Source organism: Protomyctophum bolini (assembly GCF_963924005.1).
Source record: "Protomyctophum bolini genome assembly, chromosome: 20".
NCBI lineage: Eukaryota > Metazoa > Chordata > Actinopteri > Myctophiformes > Myctophidae > Protomyctophum > Protomyctophum bolini.
The window spans coordinates 19,307,309-19,329,763 of NC_137881.1; the positions used below are offsets into that span (position 1 = coordinate 19,307,309).

A 22,455-nucleotide genomic window follows, 5' to 3' on the forward strand; every position below is an offset into this window, starting at 1 on the left:
CCATACATGGAGAAGACTGGATCATCACCTAGAGCTGCATATATGGAGCCGGCCAGCAACTCTACATCTGACCTCAAGTAGATGTCCATATATAGAGCTGACCTGTCCTGTTCTGACATTCCATATGTTGATTATTGTTGATCCTACCCCATCCGTCCTTCCTCTTTGATGTCTCCCTTTTGACTGATAATTGTGTCCATTCAAACTAGACAGGCCTGCCCCAAAGTTATTAACAGACCCAAAAATTAAGGCCCAGCCCTACCTGGGCCCTCATCAAACCCTGTACACTCAAGACACTGCCCCCGCTGCCACCCTTAGATCTGGAGCCGACCTGTTCTGACATTCCACATGTTGATCTGACCTTATCAAACCCTGTACACTCAAGACACGCTCCATATATGGCCAGTACAGAATTCATTCCATATGTTGATCTGACCCCCCATGCGACAGTGTCTGCTGTCACCCAGGCGGATGCGTGCACGCGTCCCTTCTCGCCCTCAGGCGTCTATACTGGTATTATATTATATTATATTATATTATATTATATTTATATGACCCCATGACCCCGTCCCCATCTCATTTTCTCATGTGTGAGTTGACAGGAACAGAATGTGTTAGGGGCACCAGTGTGTGTGTGTAACAGCGGGGAGGAGCAGAAAGAATGCAATCTGAGAACCCATCGTCAATAAGTAAATGAAAAACAGCGCCCTCTTTTCCATTCAACAACTGTCAACATTCTGTCTGTCTCGAGAGAGACTAGACAGAATATGACAGGGGCACCAGTGTGGGTGTAACATCGGGGAGGAGGAGCAGCAACCGCCAACGTTGCCAAGTCTGTTTATTACAAGCAACTTCTATTTTATTTTTTCGTCGTGCAGCAGCCAGCAGACGCCTTGTTGCTCATTTGGGCTAATTACTTTTTTCACCTTATGGACCCTCAAATTAAAATGTATTTGTCCGCGGATCCTCATCTGAAAATATTGGAGCAGGGAGGGACGGGGACCCCTTCATGATTTGTGTTGAAATAAAAATATTTCAATTTCAAACAATATAAAAGAAAACCCAGATTATTTTCGTAAACAATTCTCTATGATTTGAATGCACAGTCAGGACCACAAAATAAGCCCTCTGTGCTTTTGTGTTATTATCCTTTCAGCACATTTGCAAAAAATACTATTCAATCGACAAAAAACAAAACAAAAATAACGCTTGTTACTCGCACAACCTGGCAACCCTGGCGCTGCGACTAGTACAGCATCAAGCGGAGGAGCAGCTTCCTCGTTGATGGAAACGGAACAAATAAAAACAACAACACAAAACAACGCCAGTTGCAACGCCATCCATCAAAACCATCCATCCATTAGTCCATCTATCCATGATCAGCGGCTGGACGGGGAGCTGAAGGCCGGCTTCATCAACCTCTCATTTCTCAACCGGCATGACGCCCTGAACACACCCCGCAGATCCACATCATCATCACCCGCGGTTCGAGTCCCATCCGGGACGGAAGCGGTAGGTTCTCCTACTATAGGGCTGAAAGATGTGACTACACTGCAAATCAATATCATGATTTCAAAGTCCAAATATTGAATATAGCCGATCTACAAGCTCACAAGATCGACTATTTTCATTTTGTTGTACACCACGACCAGGCATTGCATGCTATGCTAACGAAGTATTAATAATATTACAGGGTTATGTGATTAATCAGAGAAATCTTATTTAGTCGATTATTTTTAAATAATTGTTTTGGTAGGCTAACACTTTGCATCCCATGTCTAATGCATTATAAACATAAGCTGCCTATACAATGCCTTATAATCTTTATAACAATACTCATGACACATTATAAAGCATTATATGACATATACGGTATAAATACAATAAGACTATATAATTGCATGTACCGGTATAAGCAATCACAAGTATTCATGATTCTATCACAAGTCATTACATAAGAATGACTGATAAGATTAAGTATCATAATACTTCATAATTACTGGTCCCTCACTGACCTTTTCTTTTGGACATGAGGATCAGTGTATTATAATTCTCATAGCTATACATTATAATAACGATGTTATAGTATGATTATAACTCACTAGCATTAATTGGACACTTTAATCTAAGTATATATAGCATTCAATTTAGCATTCAACACAACGTTTCTGCCTACACCTTCAGGAATGTAATTACTTAAAGCAACCATTGGCCATTTATAGTTTACCTTTAATCAACAACGGACAGACCTTTTTTCTTTTCAGCTAAACCTTCTTTTTGTTTAATCGATTAATCAACATGAACACTATTAAAGCAGCACTAATATATGTAACCTTTTTTTTAGATGTGTCCAATCTGTATGGTAGAGTATGGTATAATACAACATATAACTTATATTGTGGTTGTTGTATTTTGTCTCCCTGCTCTTCCATTGAGACATTTAGATTGTGTCAAAGGTCATGTCGCCCCAAGACACATGCAGGATCTGACATGAATTTTGACCTGATGGTCAACTCGAGATTCAATATATCCTCTGTGCAAACAGGCACGCTCTATTAGTTAAATGTTAAAGATTTCAGCACTTGGGCTCCGTGCAGGAAACCGGGTTCAAATCCGGGGTAGAAGGGGAACTTTTTTTTGTCAGGTGAAACCTGACTAATGAAAGCTCATGAAATGTAGACGACCAGATGACCACCTACTGTAGTCATACTGACGGCCTAGTCTGATTGGCTGCCTCGTCTGCCTCTGGCACGCACCTCTGGCCAATGGGACAGGGACAGCAAGCAATGGCATGCCAACGGCATCCATGCACAGTGCACACACTCGAGTCGAGACTCGCAGTGAAATGAATCCGCAGCATGACAGGCAACGCTGAAACGGCACAACAAGCGCTCGGCTAAATAATATATATAGGTCCAGTGCTGGTTGATGTGTTTGTAAAGCGTTATACTATTAGTATTTATTATAGAGCTCATCCCCTGGTTCACTGAGGTTTTTCTCTGTGGAGAATAACATGGGGTCATCTTAAATTGTCTCGGGGTCACGGTGGCACAGTCGGTAGTGCTGTCGCCTCACAGCTAGAAGGTTATGGGTTCGATTCCCGCTCGATACCCGAGGTGGGGTTGGCGAAAGGGCCTTTCTTTGTGGAGTTTGCATGTTCTCCCCGTGTCTCCTAGGGTAGGTGCCCTCACAAAAAACATGCAGTAATCCTGGTCTCTAAAACTACCTCCCCCTGGCCAGCCGGGGCGCCTGATGGAGGGGAAAGGAACTGGTCGGAATAACGTGTTCCTTCCACATGCTACGTCCCCTGTCAGGTGAAAAGAAGCAGCTTGGACTCCTCATGCATAGAAGGAAGCATGAGGTCAGTCCGCTGCCCCCCCGCCCCAGGTTGGCAGAGAAAGTGTAGCGCCCATGATTACATTAGATAATGGACACTGGGTGAAAAATTGGGTTACAACATTGTGGGATACAAAATCGTCTCGTATAAGAATTGTGGTCCAAAAATAAACCAACCGTCTCGGCGATATTGTTGGGGAGGTGTCTCTGTATCGTTCACTGTTTCACCTGACACATTATGACTATGTCATCATTCCTTATATATTTCCAATGACTTGCTCAGCCCTCCTTATTGGAGGTCCGGAGGAGGAGGAGATGGACAAACAGTCGGGCAGCAGTGGGAGTTCGGTGGCTTCCGACGGACCGGGCAGCACCTCGGCATCGAACCGATCCAAGCTGAGGACCGGCAGCAGCAGCACGTCGTCGTCCAGACATGCCAGCATAGACAGTTCACTGGACAGGTATGGATCTATACCAGCACGGGTTCTCATAACGCTGCCGTGATGCAAGTCCAGATATACTTCACCCATTTAGACCTAAGAACAGATTCTACAAAATGTCGTCCAAATCCAAGTTTTCTGAAAAACCCCATGTTTCTGTATCGTAAAAATGTGGCGCAAATCTTTGGGACCCTGGAACAACATATTTTCAGATGTGGGTCGGTGGCCAATTACATATAGTTTCTGGGGCCCCTGACATGGGCGACCGACCCACATCTGAAAATATGTTGTTCCAGGGACCCAAAGATTTGCGCCACATTTTTACGATTCTACCAAAAATAGCAGATCTACAAGCTCGTATCGCTATGAGCTTGTAGATCTGCTATTTTTCAACAGCTTTGGTTCTATACATCTATCTACAGATCTATAGGCTATACATTACAGACTGAAATGCACAGTGTTATTGGCGTTTGTGCATTTCTTTGTTTGTGTCCCTATAGTGCTGACAGAACAACAAACAAAGAAGCGAAAAGCTGCATTTTGCAGTATTTGGAAAATGCAAATTCTATTTATGTCCGCCCATCCGTCCGGTCCTGCAAATATTTGTGCAAAAACAACAGAGGTGCACAGGATGGAATGGATTGCATGCTTACATGCTGCTGTAGGCATTCAGACGTGTTGTCTGTGTGCAATGTTTAGCTATTATAATACGATTATTATCCAGATGGCTGGATGTTATAGGCTATTGCCACCACGACCTACTTTAAAGCTGCTATGCTGGACCTATTTGAATGACTAAAACGTTAATTCATACAGTTTAATGTGTATATTAAGGTCGGATCTTCAATGCATTTCAAGTAGGCCTACATTTATAATGCATTATAATGCCCTCATATAGTGTCGCAGTCCCGCCCCCTTTCATGACGACGACAGGCCCATGAAATAATTCCTGATGCGTTTTTCCCATAGACATTTCAAATAAGTATTTATTTAAAGATCTGTAAGCCACGAACTAAGCCAACTCGGATCGTGACAAATCATGATAATAAACACAATATTTAAGTCAGTCTGTCTGTCTGTCTGTCTGTCTGTCTGTCTGTCTGTCTGTCTGTCTGTCTGTCTGTCTGTCTGTCTGTCTGTCTGTCTGTCTGTCTGTCTGTCTGTCTGTCTGTCTGTCTGTCTGTCTGTCTGTCTGTCTGTCTGTCTGTCTGTCTGTCTGTCTGTCTGTCTGTCTGTCTGTCTGTCTGTCTGTCTGTCTGTCTGTCTGTCTGTCTGTCTGTCTGTCTGTCTGTCTGTCTGTCTGTCTGTCTGTCTGTCTGTCTGTCTGTCTGTCTGTCTGTCTGTCTGTCTGTCTGTCTGTCTGTCTGTCTGTCTGTCTGTCTGTCTGTCTGTCTGTCTGTCTGTCTGTCTGTCTGTCTGTCTGTCTGTCTGTCTGTCTGTCTGTCTGTCTGTCTGTCTGTCTGTCTGTCTGTCTGTCTGTCTGTCTGTCTGTCTGTCTGTCTGTCTGTCTGTCTGTCTGTCTGTCTGTCTGTCTGTCTGTCTGTCTGTCTGTCTGTCTGTCTGTCTGTCTGTCTGTCTGTCTGTCTGTCTGTCTGTCTGTCTGTCTGTCTGTCTGTCTGTCTGTCTGTCTGTCTGTCTGTCTGTCTGTCTGTCTGTCTGTCTGTCTGTCTGTCTGTCTGTCTGTCTGTCTGTCTGTCTGTCTGTCTGTCTGTCTGTCTGTCTGTCTGTCTGTCTGTCTGTCTGTCTGTCTGTCTGTCTGTCTGTCTGTCTGTCTGTCTGTCTGTCTGTCTGTCTGTCTGTCTGTCTGTCTGTCTGTCTGTCTGTCTGTCTGTCTGTCTGTCTGTCTGTCTGTCTGTCTGTCTGTCTGTCTGTCTGTCTGTCTGTCTGTCTGTCTGTCTGTCTGTCTGTCTGTCTGTCTGTCTGTCTGTCTGTCTGTCTGTCTGTCTGTCTGTCTGTCTGTCTGTCTGTCTGTCTGTCTGTCTGTCTGTCTGTCTGTCTGTCTGTCTGTCGGTTGTGTGTGTGTGTGTCTAGTCCTGCAGGCAATCATGTAGAGTGGTGCAAACAGCTCATTGCCGCCACCATCTCCAGTCAGATCTCTACCGACACCACTCCAAGTCAGAGCAAGGTGGGTTTTTAGCACGCATACACACTCACACACACACGCACGTCCAGTGATGTTGTGATGTCTTCAATGGAATAAGTCGGTGTGTCCTTTTTAGTGGAGTCCCAGGACAATGTTATGAGTCCCAGGGCAATCCGAACGAACGAGTCCCAATGTGGTAACAATATCTCTGAGAGACCAGCAGCAGGTATTTCTCTTGGCTTTCGCTAAAGGGTGATTTACACTTTGTGCAGCGTGTCACACACATACAATACAGTAGTAGTACAAGCTGTCAGGTGGGAACCTTGTGTGTCCAAAACCAATACTTTAGAAGAAAACAGCTTGTGTCCCGCAAGGGATCCAAATGTAGTTACTGTTTAGTCACAATTAAAATCACAAGCTCGTATTAATACTTGGTTCAATATTTATAAAACCCACGGACACTTTCAAAGAAATAGCGGATATTGTGAGATCGCAAGCCGTGCTATTTCTTGCTAATATTCCCACTCTACGACAACGTAGGATATTAATTTACAAATAATATTAATTATAATAATATCATAATTTGAAATATGGCGACACACTTTTTTTTTTGCCTGATCATCAGCACACAGCAGGCTCATATGTTGCTGTGTTTGTGATCATCAGGGTTGGAGAACATCGGCTATAAGGCAAAGGGTAAGGTTGTTGTCACCGGTAGCGGTCTGTTCCTTATGGCTTATGTGAATTAAGCCGTTATGACCTGTGCCTTATCTCTTATGAGCTGTGCCTCGTGCCTTATGCCTCATAGGCAGTGTTGTTTTTGGCCGCAAGTTTAGATTTTAGTTTTAGTCTTAGTCTCTTGAATAGTTTTCATTTACTTCTTTTAGTCACATTTTAGTCACCCGGAATGTCTTAGTGTTTAGTCGACTAAATATCCTAGGATTTTAGTCGACTGAATCTACAGTTGTTTTAGTCTAGTTTTTATTTGTTGACGAGATTGTCAGTATATTCAGTCTTAGTTTTAGTCATCATAGCTTAGTTTTCGTTTAGTTTCGTCTTAGTTTTAGTCGACAAAATCAACACTGCTTATAGGGCATAGCAGTGGTGGGCATTTTCCGGGTCCATCGATCCAGACCCCCCCCCCCCCCCCATAGAGATTTCAAAAAATATTTATATCATCGTCATTTTAAGCCTATAATCAAGCCATCCAGCATCCTGGTGATTCATGGATTTTTATTTTTATTGTTTTTCCCCCACAGAATCAAATGTTTTATTAGGCTTAAAATAATTGATAAAAATATATTTAGTGTCTGGAACGATGGAACCAGAACATGTCCACAACTGCTAACGACCTGTGTATGCTGCGAGCAAATCAATATTACTTTTGCTTCTGTCTGTATTCGCCGCTCCTTTGCGTGTGATTGGTGGTGCATGTGCAGATGACAGTGGTCAGTGATTCTCAAACTTTCTAAACTATAATTCCTAATTATGTATTCACTTTGATATCTGCTGCTGTCAGGCAGAAACCAACTGTGTCCAAAATATTTCAGGAAATTAACATTAGCCATTGTCGGACACTGATGAAGGCTGGATAGGCGAAACGTTTGTCTATTATTCACTATTCACAGTTCTTGGTGTGTGCGACCCATCACCGTTATTTCTATTGCATGATTTGAACAGGTAACGCACCATGAGTCAGAGCGCGGTGGTCACAAAGAAAAGTGATGTGTCCGATAAAAACATTGATATTGGACCGGGAAAAATCGGTATCGGCAGATAGTCAAAATCAAATCGGAATCGGATCGAGAGCAAAATAACATCTCTAGTAGTTCATGTAATATCTTTTTAAGATTAACCATCAATGATGTTTGGGGGACCCCCTGGAACCCCCTGGAAGTTGAAAACCACTGGGCTAAACTGTAGCTCACACTAGCTATTCACCACCAGTTGTCACTGAGGTCACTTTGTAGGCATTGGTGGTTTATTGCTGCGAGATATGACGCTGTCTTTTCCATGTCATTGTTTGTGCCAGCGCTGTCGACAGTCTCTTCTTGCAAGCATAAAATATCCATGTTTTTTTGTCGAATTTATTGGAGCTTTCACAGTATATTATGGGCGTGTCGAGCAGAGTTATGCAGGAGATCAAAGGTTCTCAGCCTTTTTCTGTCTGTGTGTCTGTGTGTGTGTGTGTGTGTGTGTGTGTGTGTGTGTGTGTGTGTGTGTGTGTGTGTGTGTGTGTGTGTGTGTGTGTGTGTGTGTGTCGCGCACACGCTGCTTTTAGCACAGATGCGCGTGCGTGTGTGGCAATGTATTTGAACATTACGTGTTGTGTGTGTGTACCTCGAATCCCCAGGTGCCCAGATGGCCTAATTTGATGGTAAGATTGGGATTCTTCTAACCCACTTTTGTAGTAATGAATACAAGACAAATGCAGTAGATTAAAGCCAAGGACTATACGTAGTTCACCCCAATAATGTCTTAATTTATGTCATTTACTCAGCCTGTGATGTCTTGTATACAAGGAGAAGGTTTGTTTCTATAACATTCCTTTATGGTGAATGAAGAATACTAAAAAGAAACACTTGATGAAAGTTACGCGGAGGCCAAGTTTATTTCTTCTTCTATGGCCACATCTTTGCAAAGGTAAACACCTGGCCTAGACGAGAGGCTTCGGATTACACTGCCAAATGTTGTTTTGGTGTTTAGTTCTACCGTTTTACTTCAGTCCATGAAGTATTCATCAAGTATTGTCTCTTGTGTTGTGAGTACACAACAGAGTCCACACCAAAGACTCATAACGCGACGGAACGCCCGAGCACAACCAAACATAAAATGACTTGTCTTTTAGTTCTACTGGAACTCTTCTCCACTAGTCCCTCCCTAACATTTTAGTCTAGTTTTTATTTTCGGACGAAATTATCAGTAAACTTAGCAGGAAGGGCGAGGTCCTGTAGTATTTATGGTAGTCTTATATATATAGTCTTATTTACATATTTGGTCTTACTTTTAGTCATCAGCACTTAGTTATTGATTTGCTTTTCGGTCTTTGTTTTAGTCGACGAAATCAACACTTCCTGTTTACAACTAACTCTAACAGCGTTCTTCCCACAGATCTCCCCCACCCCCTCCCCCATCCTGCCATCTAACATCCTGTATGTGTCTATGCGCTGTCGGGTGGAAACCTCATATCTCCAAACGCGTTACTTTTTAGCAAATGGACAAGAACAATTAAATAATAAACTGTTCCTATTGAATGAACTGTAGTTATTAATTATTTAGTCACGGCAAGCTCTTGTTACTTTTCATTGGTTAAAGATTTATGCACGCACACACGCGCACACACACACACACACACATGCAGGCACGCTTCAACATTTTCACTTTCAAATTGTTTAAAATAAATAAAACGAAAATAGCTTATCTACAGGCTACATGTTCGTTATACTCTTGTACAACATTGTATCATTGAATTGTAGGGCATTAACCGACAAAACAAGTTCACACATGATTGGAGATAGGAGGTTCCTGCCCGACGTGTTCGTCTGTGACCTTTCAGTGCAGACAGTCGTGTTTCTGTGCTCAGACAAGCCCTTCACAGCTGCTCCGCCGCTACAAAACACTGGCTTGTTTCGGGTCTGGTGGCGGAAAATAGCAGATCTGACCTCATCCTGCACCTTGATGGTCTTTGTATTAACTTCTAATACTTTATGCTTCTTTCTCTCTCTCTCTCTCTCTCTCTCTCTCTCTCTCTCTCTCTCTCTGTCTCCATGCTTGCGCTATCCTGGGCCAGGACACGACTGAAGGGGTTAGTGGTGATAGTGATTCTGAGCTCCCACTCCATGCTTTGGCAAGTGTCTCTCTCTCTCTCTCTATCTCTCTCTATCTCTCTCTCTCCTCTTCGCTCTCTCTCGTCTTTGGCTTTGCATCAGTGTGCAGTGTCATTAATGTAGAGCCGTATAGACTCTCCTGCACTGTCTTGTCTATGCAGAAAATGCACTTTGAGTCACAGTCCACACGGACCCACACTTAGTACAATCATTATTATGTCTTAATTTCTGGGACTCCAACCTACACCGCAAACTATTATTCTAACTCTGAGAGTGTACAACATTTGTACAGACATGGAAGGGTCCATTGTGAACCATGGTGGTCCCTGCTGGTCCTGGCCCCAAATATTGAGAAACGGTAGTGTGCAGCAATACTTGAATGCATACTGTACTTACTTTCTTCCTTTATTTGATTATATTATATCAATGAACAGTACAGTACAGTACAGTACAGTAAGGAAGCGGTTGTACAGTCCCTGACAACAATAAAACAAAATACTGCAGAAAATAATACATAATAATACAGTTACAGTACAAAAGGAAATAACAACCAAATAAAAGTTAAAGAGTCAGCAGTGGAAAATATTTCCAGAAATACAGATTTGTGTGTGTGTTATAGTTTGCAACATGTCTCTCATAGACCAGTGGGGTCCGGGGACCCCCAGGGGCCCCTGTGGGAGTTCCAGGGGGTCCCCAGGTAAATATATCAAAAGAGTTGCCCTCTTGTGTTGCATTGCAGGCTGTGAGAGACCCCAGCAGACAGGTGACCATGGACGACGTGCCGTTGGTCCCAGGAGAGAGCGTCCAGGCTGTCGGTGAGAAACCTCGGCGTCCTGTCTGTTGATTTTGACGTCAACGTTTTATTTTTTAGTTTTAGTCATATAGTCTCTTATATAGTTTTAATTTTGTTATAGTCACATTTTAGTCACCTGGGAATGTCTTGGTGTAGTTTTAGTCGACTAAATATCATACGATTTTAGTTGACTAAATCTACAGTTGATTTAGTCGACTGAAATGTATTTTAGTGGGCCTTGATGTGTGTGTGCGAGTGTGCGTGTGTATGTTGCTCAGAGCACGTCTCTCTCTCTTCTTATATTTTATTCATAATTTGTAGTCCTGACCTGCTTACGTGTTGTTTTGCTGTTTCAATCTGTCTCTTTATGGATGCTATTGCATGTGCTAAGGAAAAAACTGATTACTCTCTGTGTGTGTGTGTGTGTGTGTGTGTGTGTGTGTGTGTGTGTGTGTGTGTGTGTGTGCAGTTAAAGATGTGATGTACATCTGTCCATTCAGTGGGCTGGTAACAGGAACATTGACCATCACCCCCTACAAGCTGTTCTTCTGCAGCCTAGAGCGGGTAACACACTACTGTACACTATTAATATCATAGAATGATATGTCTTACCCTACTATAAGAAGGAAAGCTCTGCCATCAAAACCTGTCTGGTCATCATCAGTGGCTTGAGCAATGTTCAAGTCTGTGTGTTGTGTTGGCAGGTCTTGATGACTGGCTTGACACTTGGTCGCATGCTGTAAATAGCAGATTGACAAGCTTGTAGATCTGCTATTTTCAGAGAGCAACACCCGAACACGACCAAAACATAAACTGACTTGTCTTTTAGTTCTACTGGATCAACTAGTCCCTCCCTAACATTTTAGTCTAGTTTTTTATTTGCTGACGGAACTGTCAATATATTTAGCCTTAGTTTTAGTCATCATATAGTGTAGTTTTTATGTTTGCAACTAACTTTTTTTTTTGGTAGTCGACGGACATTTTTCGTCATTTCTTTTGTCGACGAAATCAACACTGCACGTTGTGTGATGTGGATGTTGTGTTCCTTTTTGTCTCCCCAGGAGGCTCCCTTCATCCTGGACGTGAACCTGGGAGCTGTCAGCCGTCTGGAGACCATCAACGTTCAGACCCATGGAGAGAACACCAGAGGCCTGGAGCTCGTCTGTAAGGTCTGGAGGAGCCCTTTTTTAAAATATATTTTTGGGGGGTGTTTTCTGCCTTTATTTGATAGTACAGTGGACGTTGACGGGAAACACACGGGTGTAGTGACACGTCGGGCTCAGCAATTAAATGGAACCTGGGACATGCTGTCCCAGGTTCACGCGTCCCCTCGTGCCCCGCTGTGGGCCTGTACATCTGCAATTTTTAAGCATTTTGTTTAGAAGGCCTTTGGGTTAGCCACGCACGCAGCCATTGGCGCCCCCATGCCTGCTCATTCATCTAATGTCAATTGTCAATTCAGCCTGAAACCAGGCTGTTCCTCAGTGATATTTCATCGTTGAAGCAAATATTGCAGCAGCCGAACGAACTCTATAAATTAAACAAGGTATCTCTATCTCTCTCTCTCTCTCTCTCTCTCCCTCTCTCTCTAACAGGACATCAGGAGTCTGAGGTTTGCCTATAAGTACCAAGAGAACCAACCTGATATCGTAGAGGTGTTGGCCAAGCATGCCTTCCCACTGTCCAGAGGCCTGGTGAGTCCGTTCGTCTGTCTGTGTTTCATATTGTACACACAGTACTATATTCTAAGACCAAAAGAGGGTTGGAATTGTCAGCTTTCGCCATTGGCATTTTGCCTATCAGTTATTATTATGTCTTGTGAAATGGTAAAGTAAAGTAAAAAACCTATATGCACATCACGTGTGTATGTCCAGCATGAACCCGGTCACGTTGACAGGCCTGTTATTCCGTAAGCGCCCGTGATCACGGTTATTTGAGATGACCGCCATTATCTTTGCATGTGCTGCAGCCCCTGTTTGCGTTCCTGTACAAAGAGGAGTTTCCTGCGGATGGATGGAAAGTTTATGACGCCGTGGCCGAGTACAGGAGACAGGTGAAAACACACACACACACACACACACACACACACACACACACACACACACACACACAAATATTGCAGATCTAAGAGCTCACAACGCACCACTTCGTGACGCGTTGTGAGCTTGTAGATCTGCTTTATTTTCGACGAAGGAATTTCACCAGCTAATGAAGTGTATAGGGTTTAAGACAAGTGGGTTGGGTTCTTTATACCGAACCAATCAAATATATGGTTCTTTAAAGACCTTTGTCTGAAAGGTTCTTTCTGGAACCAAAACCGGTTCTTCTATCCATAGCATCACTCTGAAGAACCAGTTTTACCTGTCAACTTAACTTATGTGTGTAGGGGTAAAAAATATAAAACATTTGATCATGCGCGTGTGTGTGTGTGTGTGTGTGTGTGTGTGTGTGTGTGTGTGTGTGTGTGTGTGTGTGTGCGTGCGTGATCTCAGGGCCTGCCCAACGAGAGCTGGACCTTCAGCAAGGTGAACAGCAGCTACGAGGTGTGTGACACCTACCCCTCGGTCCTGGTGGTTCCCACCAGCATCAAGGACGACGACATCAAGAGGGTGGCGGCCTTCAGGGCCAAGCACCGCATACCGGTGAGTGACACTCAGTGTTGATTCCGTCGACTAATAATATGACAAAAAAAATGTTCGTCGGCTTTTTTTTGTGGCATACCACATTTAAAAGTGGCATACCACTTTGTACAAGCTATTGAAAAAAATAGCAGATCTACAAGCTCGGAGCTTGTAGATCTGCTATTTTTTGAAAAATCGTGAAAATGTGGCGCAAATCTCTGAATTTTGAACTCAAACCTTTGCTTCTGGGGGAGGTCCCTGGAACAACATATTTTGAGATGGGTCGGCGGCCAATTACATATATTTTCGGGGGTCCTTGACATGAAAAAGGTTGAGAACCACTGACATAGAAACACGTTTTTCAGAAAACTTTCAGGATTTAGAAGGCATTTGTAGAATCGTCCTCAGGACTAAATGGGATATATACCATCCTGTACTGCTGTGTGTCCGCATCAGGTGCTGTCGTGGATCCACCCGGAGTCTCAGGCCACCATCGTGCGCTGCAGTCAGCCACTGGTGGGCGCGTCGGACCGCCGCTGCAGAGAGGACGAGCGCTACCTGCAGACCATCATGGACGCCAACGCCCAGTCGCATAAACTCTGCATCTTTGACGCCCGACAGGGCAGCGTGGCCGACACTAATAAGGTATAATAAGGTATACGTTACGGTGGTACTTGAGCCCCCCTCTGGTGCTACTTGCAGAGGAGTCGCCCAAAAAAGACTGAAATATTTATATTCCTACAGGTAGGCTGTCCAGCCATGCTGAAATGAGCATGACAGATTAATCACATTAGAAATATCATCAGTTGTGCTGATTAGTGAGTAGACAGAGTTTTGTCAGCATTATTGGCGTAGGAATGGAACAAAAAGGGCAGGTATTACGCTCCTGTATTTTAACATCAGTTATTATGGTGGTACATGGAGAGCCAAATATTTTCTGAGGTGGTGCTTCAGTATAAAAAGGTTGGGAACAAATAATAATTCTCTCAAACACTTGAGAGCGTAAAATGAAACCTTCATTTTACACTCTCAAGAGTTAAAGATCTAATAAGGGTCAATTTGGTTACCAACTCTCCATCATTTAGCTGGGGACCACATGGTTGAAAACCACTGGGCTAAAGATAACCTCTCTCTCTCTCTCCTGCAGGCTAAAGATAACCTCTCTCTCTCTCCCTCTCTCTCTCCTGGTTACCATGCAGGCTAAAGACGGAGGCTACGAGAGCGAGAGTTTCTACCCCAACGTGGAGCTGAACTTCCTGGAGATCCCCAACATCCACGTGATGCGCGACTCCCTGAGGAAGCTGAAGGACGTGGTGTACCCCACCATCGACGAGAGCCACTGGCACTCGCACATCGACAACACACACTGGCTGGAGTACATACGAGTATGTGACTATAACCCCATTAGGACCTTCAAAGCATCTGTGTCACTTTATTAGCGTTTAACCACTCAAACCGTTATTTTGGCTATTAAAGAAATCGTGAACAAATCTTTTTATTCAAAAAGATTTGCAGAAAGATTTGCGCCCGCCCCCCTCCCATTTTGATGGCCGATACTTTTACATAAGACACATTTCAAAACAATCGACTAAATTGTTGTTGTGATTGCAAATACAAAGACTTTTACTGCAGTATAGAGCGTCACAGTCCCGCCTAATTATAAAGAAGGAAAAACAACAAAAACGTGTTGTACCCTGGCCGTTTTTTCGTCTTTCTAATTATCTGTTCGGTCCATGTCTTTAAATAAATACGTTTTGAAACGTCTATTTTGCAGTATTTCAACTTCTACCAAAAACAAACCCAACTAAACTTGTTTCATTACTGTGTGTGTGTGTGTGTGTGTGTGTGTGTGTGTGTGTGTGTGTGTGTGTGTGTGTGTGTGTGTGTGTGTGTGTGTGTGTGTGTGTGTGTGTGTGTGTGTGTGTGTGTGTGTGTGTGTGCGTGCGTGCAGCTGCTGTTGGCCGGCGCGGTGCGCATCGCCGACCGCCTGGAGTCGGGGAAGACCTCCGTGGTGGTCCACTGCAGCGACGGCTGGGATCGAACCGCCCAGCTCACGTCTCTGGCCATGCTGATGCTGGACAGCCACTACCGCACTCTACGGGGCTTCCAGGTCAGTGGATCCTACACACAGTGGTGGAAAAAGTACTCAAATGTTTTACTGATAGGGACACTTCACCCTTTTTGCAAAAAATGTGACGTTTAGAAGATTTAGAACACTTTCCTGGGGGTCTTTGTCTGTGTAATATGTGGTTTTAGATTTTAGCAGTGTCCATGTTGTCATGGACACTGGGCTCACTTACTTCCTGTCTTACTACTCAGTAAGACAGCCCTCCCCCTATCCACAAGGAGGATCAGTGCACCAAAGCATTATGGGAATTGTAGGAAGTGCTGCCTTCATAGTTCATTTTGGGTCCCAAAATAGCAGTTCAGGAAATGCGATAACTTCTCCAACGCCGATGCTTGTTATGTTATTCATGGATAGCTCCCTCCCACCATCTCTCTCTCTCTCTCTCTATCTCTCTCTCTCTGTGTGTGTGTGTGTGTGTGTGTGTCCAGGTTCTTGTGGAGAAGGAATGGCTGAGTTTCGGGCACAAGTTTGCTGCGGTGAGTGGAGGAAACAAAACCATACACAATAACGTGTAGTTATACTGTGACTTACAGTAAACACATGCTGTGTAAAGTGATGGTCGATCTTCTTTCACCCAGAAAATAAATGTTGTAACTGTGATCATCAGTTCTTTAGTTATGGGCTGTTATAAAATAAATAAAGCTTGTTTTGACCAAAAACACAATCTGGGAAAAGAAATAAATGCATTTTTCTTTCTAAATCTGAGGCGGACGGCAGGCTAAATTGTCACTTCCGGTTCGTTTTCGGTTGTATCTGTCGCCTTAGCAACCTATAGAACCATTCATACGTTGGCCGAAGAGCGCCATCTATCATAAACCACTGAAAAGACCACATGACGGAGATCTCCGTCATTGCCGGCGGTGACACGTTGGATTATAGACCTGACGTAGATCTTTTACCCAGTAACCACTTCAACCCTAGAGCGTCCCGTTTCTCAGGGGAACATTCGGATATAGGATTCTGTCCAAATTCCATGCTGTATCTTGAGAGTTGACATGAAAAGGTGTGTGTGTGTGTGTGTGTGTGTGTGCGTGTCTCTCTCCAGCGCGTGGGTCATGGCGACGAGAACCACGCTAACTCGGAGCGTTCTCCTCTCTTCATTCAGTTCATGGACTGTGTGTGGCAGATGACACGACAAGTGAGACTTCATTGACATTCATTATTCCCTGTCCTCTCTCTCACTCTCTCTCTCATTTCTCTCTCTCTCTTGAATAGTTTTCATTTAGTTTTAGTCACATTTTAGTCACCTGGAATGTTTTAGTGTTAAAATATACTAAATATACCGATTTTAGTCGACTGAATCTACAGTTGATTTAGTCGACTAAAATGCACTTTGCGGGCCTTGATGACGCCGTAACACGTTATGAGCTTGTAGATTAGTTGCTTAGTTTTCATCTAGTTTCCATTTAGTTTTCGCCAGTGAAAAAAGGTAGTCCATGAACATCAACACTCTCTCTCTCTCTCTCTCTCTCTCTCTCTCTCTCTCTCTCTCTCTCTCTCTCTCTCTATGGATAGATGTTTTACTGACCATGTGCTGTTTTGCGTTGCAGTTCCCAGCTGCGTTCGAGTTCAACGAGCTGTTCCTCATCACGGTGTGTGACCACCTGTACAGCTGTCTGTTCGGAACCTTCCTCTATAGCAGCGAACAGGAGCGAGTAGCCAAGGTAACAATGCGTGTGCATGACCGCCGTTATGTTCTCTAATTGTGTAGACTTCTTCAGTACTTCTTTCTGAAGTAAAATGCAGATGTTTGACAATAATTTAAGCTAACGTTCTTGTCCTTTTTTTTGGGTCTTCTCTCCACCGCCACCCCCTCCTGGCCGCCGTAGGAAGTGCAGACCAAAACAGTGTCACTGTGGTCTTACATTAACAGGTAATGCACAGCGATACAACAACACCACATTCCACACGTCGATAACACGCAACACTGGGTGTTTACCTCACAGACTGACGATTGACAAGCCGATTGACAAGCTCACAGCCAGCTGAAGCAAATTACGTAAAATCACACCCGTGTGAAGTGAGGGGCACTCTTATCGTCGTACATCATCATGACATCATACACTATATCCCTATTTGCTCAGCCACCATTGACTAAAATTCTCCATGCATTGTCAATGGGAATTTAATGTTTGTGTAGGACGGAATTCTACACTAATAGCTCAATATAGGAGGGGCTAGCGCCGCAAAAAAAAAAAAAAAAGTACAGATGATTGTAACAATCAACAAATGATTGAAACAAACATTAAAGTCCTTAAGACGTGGCTGGCAAACGATTTACGTCATAAGTGCTCTAAACAAACAAACAAAAATCCCATAGTCTTGGCTGCCATATGACCCTCAAAAACAGCCAAGCCGTGTAATACATAATAACCTGTGTTGTTTTTGGCAGCAACATTTGATTTTAGTTTACTTTTAGTCATAGTCTTTTGAATAGTTTTCATTTAGTTTTAGTCACATTTAGTCCCCTGGAATTATTTTAGTGTTTGTCTAGTTTTAGTCGACTAAATATCATAAGATTTTAGTTGACTAAATCTAGTTGATTTAGTCGACTAGAATGTATTTTGTCGGGCCTTGGATGCCGCCGTAATAACTGTATGGTAATGAATGATGATTGGTTGGTTGGTTCCACACAGTCAGTAACTGTATGATAATGAATGATGATTGGTTGGTTGGTTCCACACAGTCAGTAACTGTATGATAATGAATGATGATTGGTTGGTTGGTTCCACACAGTCAGTAACTGTATGATAATGAATGATGATTGGTTGGTTGGTTCCACACAGTCAGTAACTGTATGATAATGAATGATGATTGGTTGGTTGTTTCCACACAGTCAGTAACTGTATGATAATGAATGATGATTGGTTGGTTGTTTCCACACAGTCAGCCGGAGGAGTTCAGCAACCCGTTCTACGTAGACTATGAACATCACGTCCTTTACCCGCTGGCCTCCAGTCGCCACCTAGAGCTCTGGACCAGTTACTACACCCGCTGGAACCCCCGCATGAGGCCTCAGGTATAGCTGTGTGTGTGTGTGTGTGTGTGTGTGTGTGTTTATGAACACATTCATAATACTAATATAATAATTATAATACGACGGGACCACGATGGGCTGTCAAAATCACAATCTTTGGATAGAATTGGAACAATTGATTTAGATTATTAGCAAAGATTTTGCCTCCCATCCATTAAAATGGAGGGGGAACACTTTTGATGACGCGCCAACCGGAAATTACATAAAAAGTTGCTCAATAGAGGCTCCTAGACTGTAGAGTAGTGCGTGCTGATATCAAACAAGCAATCCTCCGTCTTTGGATCAATCTCCGTCCTGGGCACATAACGTAATTAATTAATTAATGAATAGGACGGAGATCTCCGTTCTGGGCTCTCGAGGTGTTAACGGGCGCTCCTGTGTCAACAGATGCCGGTGCACCAGACGTTGAAGGAGCTCCTGTTCCTCAGGGCGGAGCTGCAGAAGCGCGTGGAGGAGCTCCAGAAAGACGTCACGTCGTCCCCCTCCATCTCCTCTGCTTCTGATCACACCGCCTCGCCCTCACACACACCCCTACACACCACGGTCTGACACACACACACACACACACACACACACCCCTACACACCACGGTCTGACATACACACACACCCACCCTCACACACACCCCTACACACCACGGTCTGACATACACACACACACACACACACACACACCGCTACACACCGCGGTCTAAACGCACACACACACCCACCCTCACACACACCGCTAAACACCACGGTTTGACACGCGCACACACCCATCCTCACACACACACACACACACACACACACACACACACTGCATAACTGCACATTGTTTGTTACTAAGTTTGTAAGTTTGTTACTAAGTCAACATTTGTGGCAGTGTTGCTAAGTCAACACTGCCACAAACACACACACACACACACACACACACACACACACACACACACACACACACTGCATAACTGCACATGTTTGTTACTACTACTAATAATAATAATAATGACCCTGTTGCCTGTGTTTATAATGTATTGGGTGGAACGGGTACACCATTGCCCAATGAAATTGGTTTTAATTTTCCACAAATAATTTAATTTACTTTACTAGTACAAAGTAGTACAAAGAAATGCATGAAGCCTGTTACTTTAATATTTTGTTGTTTCACGTTTTGTTTGGTTAGTTAGTTAGTTTTTTTCTTTTTTTATGACGTGGAAAGAAATATGAAAAATAATGTAATAAGGGGCCACACATTTTCTTGAATTCATTAGGCGCTTCAATTGTTGCTGGAATTGTAAATAAGTCATAGATATATTTATATTGTATTGTTAATGGAGAAAATAGATCATGACCAAAATGAACAATCTCAATGCGTCACATTGTATGAAGTGATACTAAAACATCCCATTCTCCATAAATATAAAATTTCAACCTGAAATAGTGATATATGATCACACATTAATCTGAAATATGATCACATATTAATTTGGAAAAACGTATTGGGAGTGGGAACGCCACTCACTTTGTTTCTATATGGATTACTACTAATGTATTGATAATAGTTATTTTTTACATGGTTTACTCTGTGGTCACTCCTTATAGTATATGGCCTCATTATCATATTGTCTCTGTCGGGTGGAAACCTCATGTCCAAAACTGTTACTTTTCAGGACTCTAGATTCCAAAGTAGCAGATCTACAAGCTCAGAACTCCTCACTTCGCACCACGTTTCGAGCTTGCAGATCTGCTACCTTTTGATGCTTCTGTGTGACATTGTAGTACGTGTATGATCAAGTAGGGGGTTAATTTACACATAAAAATCATTTATTTTAATTATAATATGGCGATAAGAGGATTCTGCCCAACAGCAACAATACAGTGTATGTAGCGGTCACTCAGTGTATTCTATTTAAAGGTTATAGACCAATTATTTGTTTACAGACATTGAGACTGGTCGCACGGGTGACTGTTTCATCATGTAATCAACTCCCAACAGATCTCCAAAACTGTTGTTTTGGGGAGCGATGGTTTCAGTTCATTCAACCTTCTCTTGTGAGGCGCACCCTAGGAGACAGTTATACTTCATTGCGCAACAGTATTGCGCACAGAGAACAGCTGATATACAAGCTCACATCGCATTGCGGATGCGACTGTTGTTGAGTGTAGAGGTCTGCGTGCACGACACCATCGCGGGACGAAGCATAAATTACACTTGATGGGCTGCAGGTGCGTGTGCAGCCATGCACAAACTGGCTCTGCTGCCGTGATCATGAGCGCACCTCCCATTCTTATGACAGTGACTGGAGGTGTGGTTAAGTGTTTTGAGGACAAGTTGGACAACTGCTTTGAATTGCTATTATTGTTCACACATATATTTCAAGAGTGAGATCACAATAAAAATCCTAATCATTCTTCCTCCACACTGGGAGAAAAACAGCATCTGAAAGTTTGATGGGGCATTTTTTACACGTGAATGAGTGCAGTTAGAACCTTTTCCATTGCATCTTATGAGAGGTGGTGTTCTTGTGCTGCTGGCCTGCGCATGCATGCTGGTGCTCAGTGTGACGTTGTCTGTTAAGGCCTCTATACATCAAATAATAAGCTATATTAAACTTTATTGCTGTCACATAGGAAACCTCTTCATCTCCATATTAATTTTTTTAATGAATGCATATGTGTCACGGTTCAAGTCAGGAAAGCTTGTAGGACCCAAATAGCCTACAGGTGGAGGCAGAGCAGGTCGGTTCAAAAATCTATAAGAACTCAAAAACTAAGACTACAAACGAAAAGACTGGAAGCACACAAGAGACACGTAACATACCACAATGAACTAGCAAGGAAACACTGGGATCAGGGGGGTATAAATACACAAGGACACAGGTGAACTCAACTGATAATCAACACAGGGATTGAGACTAACAGGATACATGTGGAGAAGGTTAGACAAGTCAGGAAACAGTAGGCAAAACAAGAAACACATGACTACAAAATAACAGACACAGTATAGAGGGTATGCGCGTGACATCATCGTACCTGGACGTTATGCGGGAACGCCCACTGAGTGGCAAAAAACTACTTTCTGACCTTGACAGCCCATTCATCCAAACAGAAAAGTCCTGTCTAATTGTATAAAAACAATGTTAAACTCACCAACATTGCAGCTGAACGAAAAGCTTGAATTATCCTCTTTCTATCTGAAAGGTTTTTGTGTCATGAAAATCCACCATAGAAACGTTATGAGCTACTTCCTATCAAGAAATGCCCTGCATTTGATTATTTTTCTAAGTGTCAGAGTTTGGAAGTGCTTGTTTTCAATAACACAACATTTTGCTGTCTCCTGCATTATGTGACATTTAGAAATAGGTGGTACGCACTACGCAGGGCAGTTGAGTGATTTCCAACGAGCGCTTCCAAACTCCAACCCTCCGTGCTGCTCAATGTTTTGCCACTCAGTCTAGATGAGGGGGCGTGTCCTTATGGGAAAATCATGCATGTGCATACTCTCTATACATATCATGACACTGTGTCACAGAAAAGTTGAAAAAATAGCTACAATACTAGCTTGTAGATCTGCTATTGTTTTTTAATTTGAATCCTGAAAAGTAACAGTTTTGGTGGAGATGATATTATGTTTACGCTTCTTTCAGTTCAGCCAGAGCAGCCGTTTACACTCACTCGAAATTAATTGAGTTGGTTTCTGTTGCCTTTTCTCTTTAGCGATGCTTATTGTACTTGAGCCGTACAGTACGACTGTTCTGCAGCTCGTTGCTGTCAGGCAGCTCCCTCTTTCAACATTTTATGTTTTGGTTTGCAAATTCATGCCCTACTGTGTCACATTGTGTACTATGTTGCGATGATTATTTGGTTTATTTTGCTATTTGTGTAAAGTATTTGTATACGTGGAAGTGTTTAAGTGTCTGTTTTATACATTTTGAGCCAATGAAAAGTATTGTCAAGGGTTGTGACTAAATAATAATTACATTGAATTGGATACATTTCCTCCATTCCCTGAAAAGTACAGTTTTTGGACAGACAGTACAAGGCTTTCATCTGACAGCGACCACGTTGCTGTGTGCTTTGATAATATTCATGTTAATATCTCTGTTTTAATCGGCCACATATCGGTATCAGCCGGCATTGCCGGTATCTGTAAATATTGGTATCGGCAAATAAAGTTGACATTCACAGAAGGCAGTAGCCAATATTTCCGCT

At 43.1% G+C, this 22,455-nt stretch overlaps 1 protein-coding gene across 3 annotated transcripts; it reads left to right on the top strand.

The window, feature by feature from the left end:
• The first annotated feature begins 1,241 nt into the window (after positions 1 to 1,241).
• Positions 1,242 to 22,229, top strand: mtmr1a (myotubularin related protein 1a). 3 transcript variants are annotated; one of them, XM_080792735.1, is made up of 20 exons: positions 1,242 to 1,512; positions 3,620 to 3,797; positions 5,808 to 5,901; positions 6,526 to 6,555; positions 8,213 to 8,236; positions 10,426 to 10,501; positions 10,949 to 11,043; positions 11,541 to 11,648; positions 12,075 to 12,173; positions 12,449 to 12,532; positions 12,972 to 13,121; positions 13,557 to 13,745; positions 14,300 to 14,485; positions 15,052 to 15,210; positions 15,657 to 15,704; positions 16,274 to 16,366; positions 16,779 to 16,892; positions 17,058 to 17,101; positions 18,115 to 18,247; positions 18,653 to 22,229. In XM_080792735.1, the coding sequence occupies exons 2-20, from the start codon at positions 3,652 to 3,654 to the stop codon at positions 18,812 to 18,814; spliced, it is 2,034 nt and encodes a 677-aa protein (XP_080648861.1). In that variant the 5' UTR covers positions 1,242 to 1,512; positions 3,620 to 3,651; the 3' UTR covers positions 18,815 to 22,229. The 3 variants fall into 3 exon arrangements, with proteins under 3 accessions (XP_080648861.1, XP_080648862.1, XP_080648863.1); XM_080792736.1 differs by lacking the exon at positions 8,213 to 8,236; XM_080792737.1 differs by lacking the exons at positions 6,526 to 6,555; positions 8,213 to 8,236.
• The last annotated feature ends 226 nt before the right edge of the window (positions 22,230 to 22,455 follow it).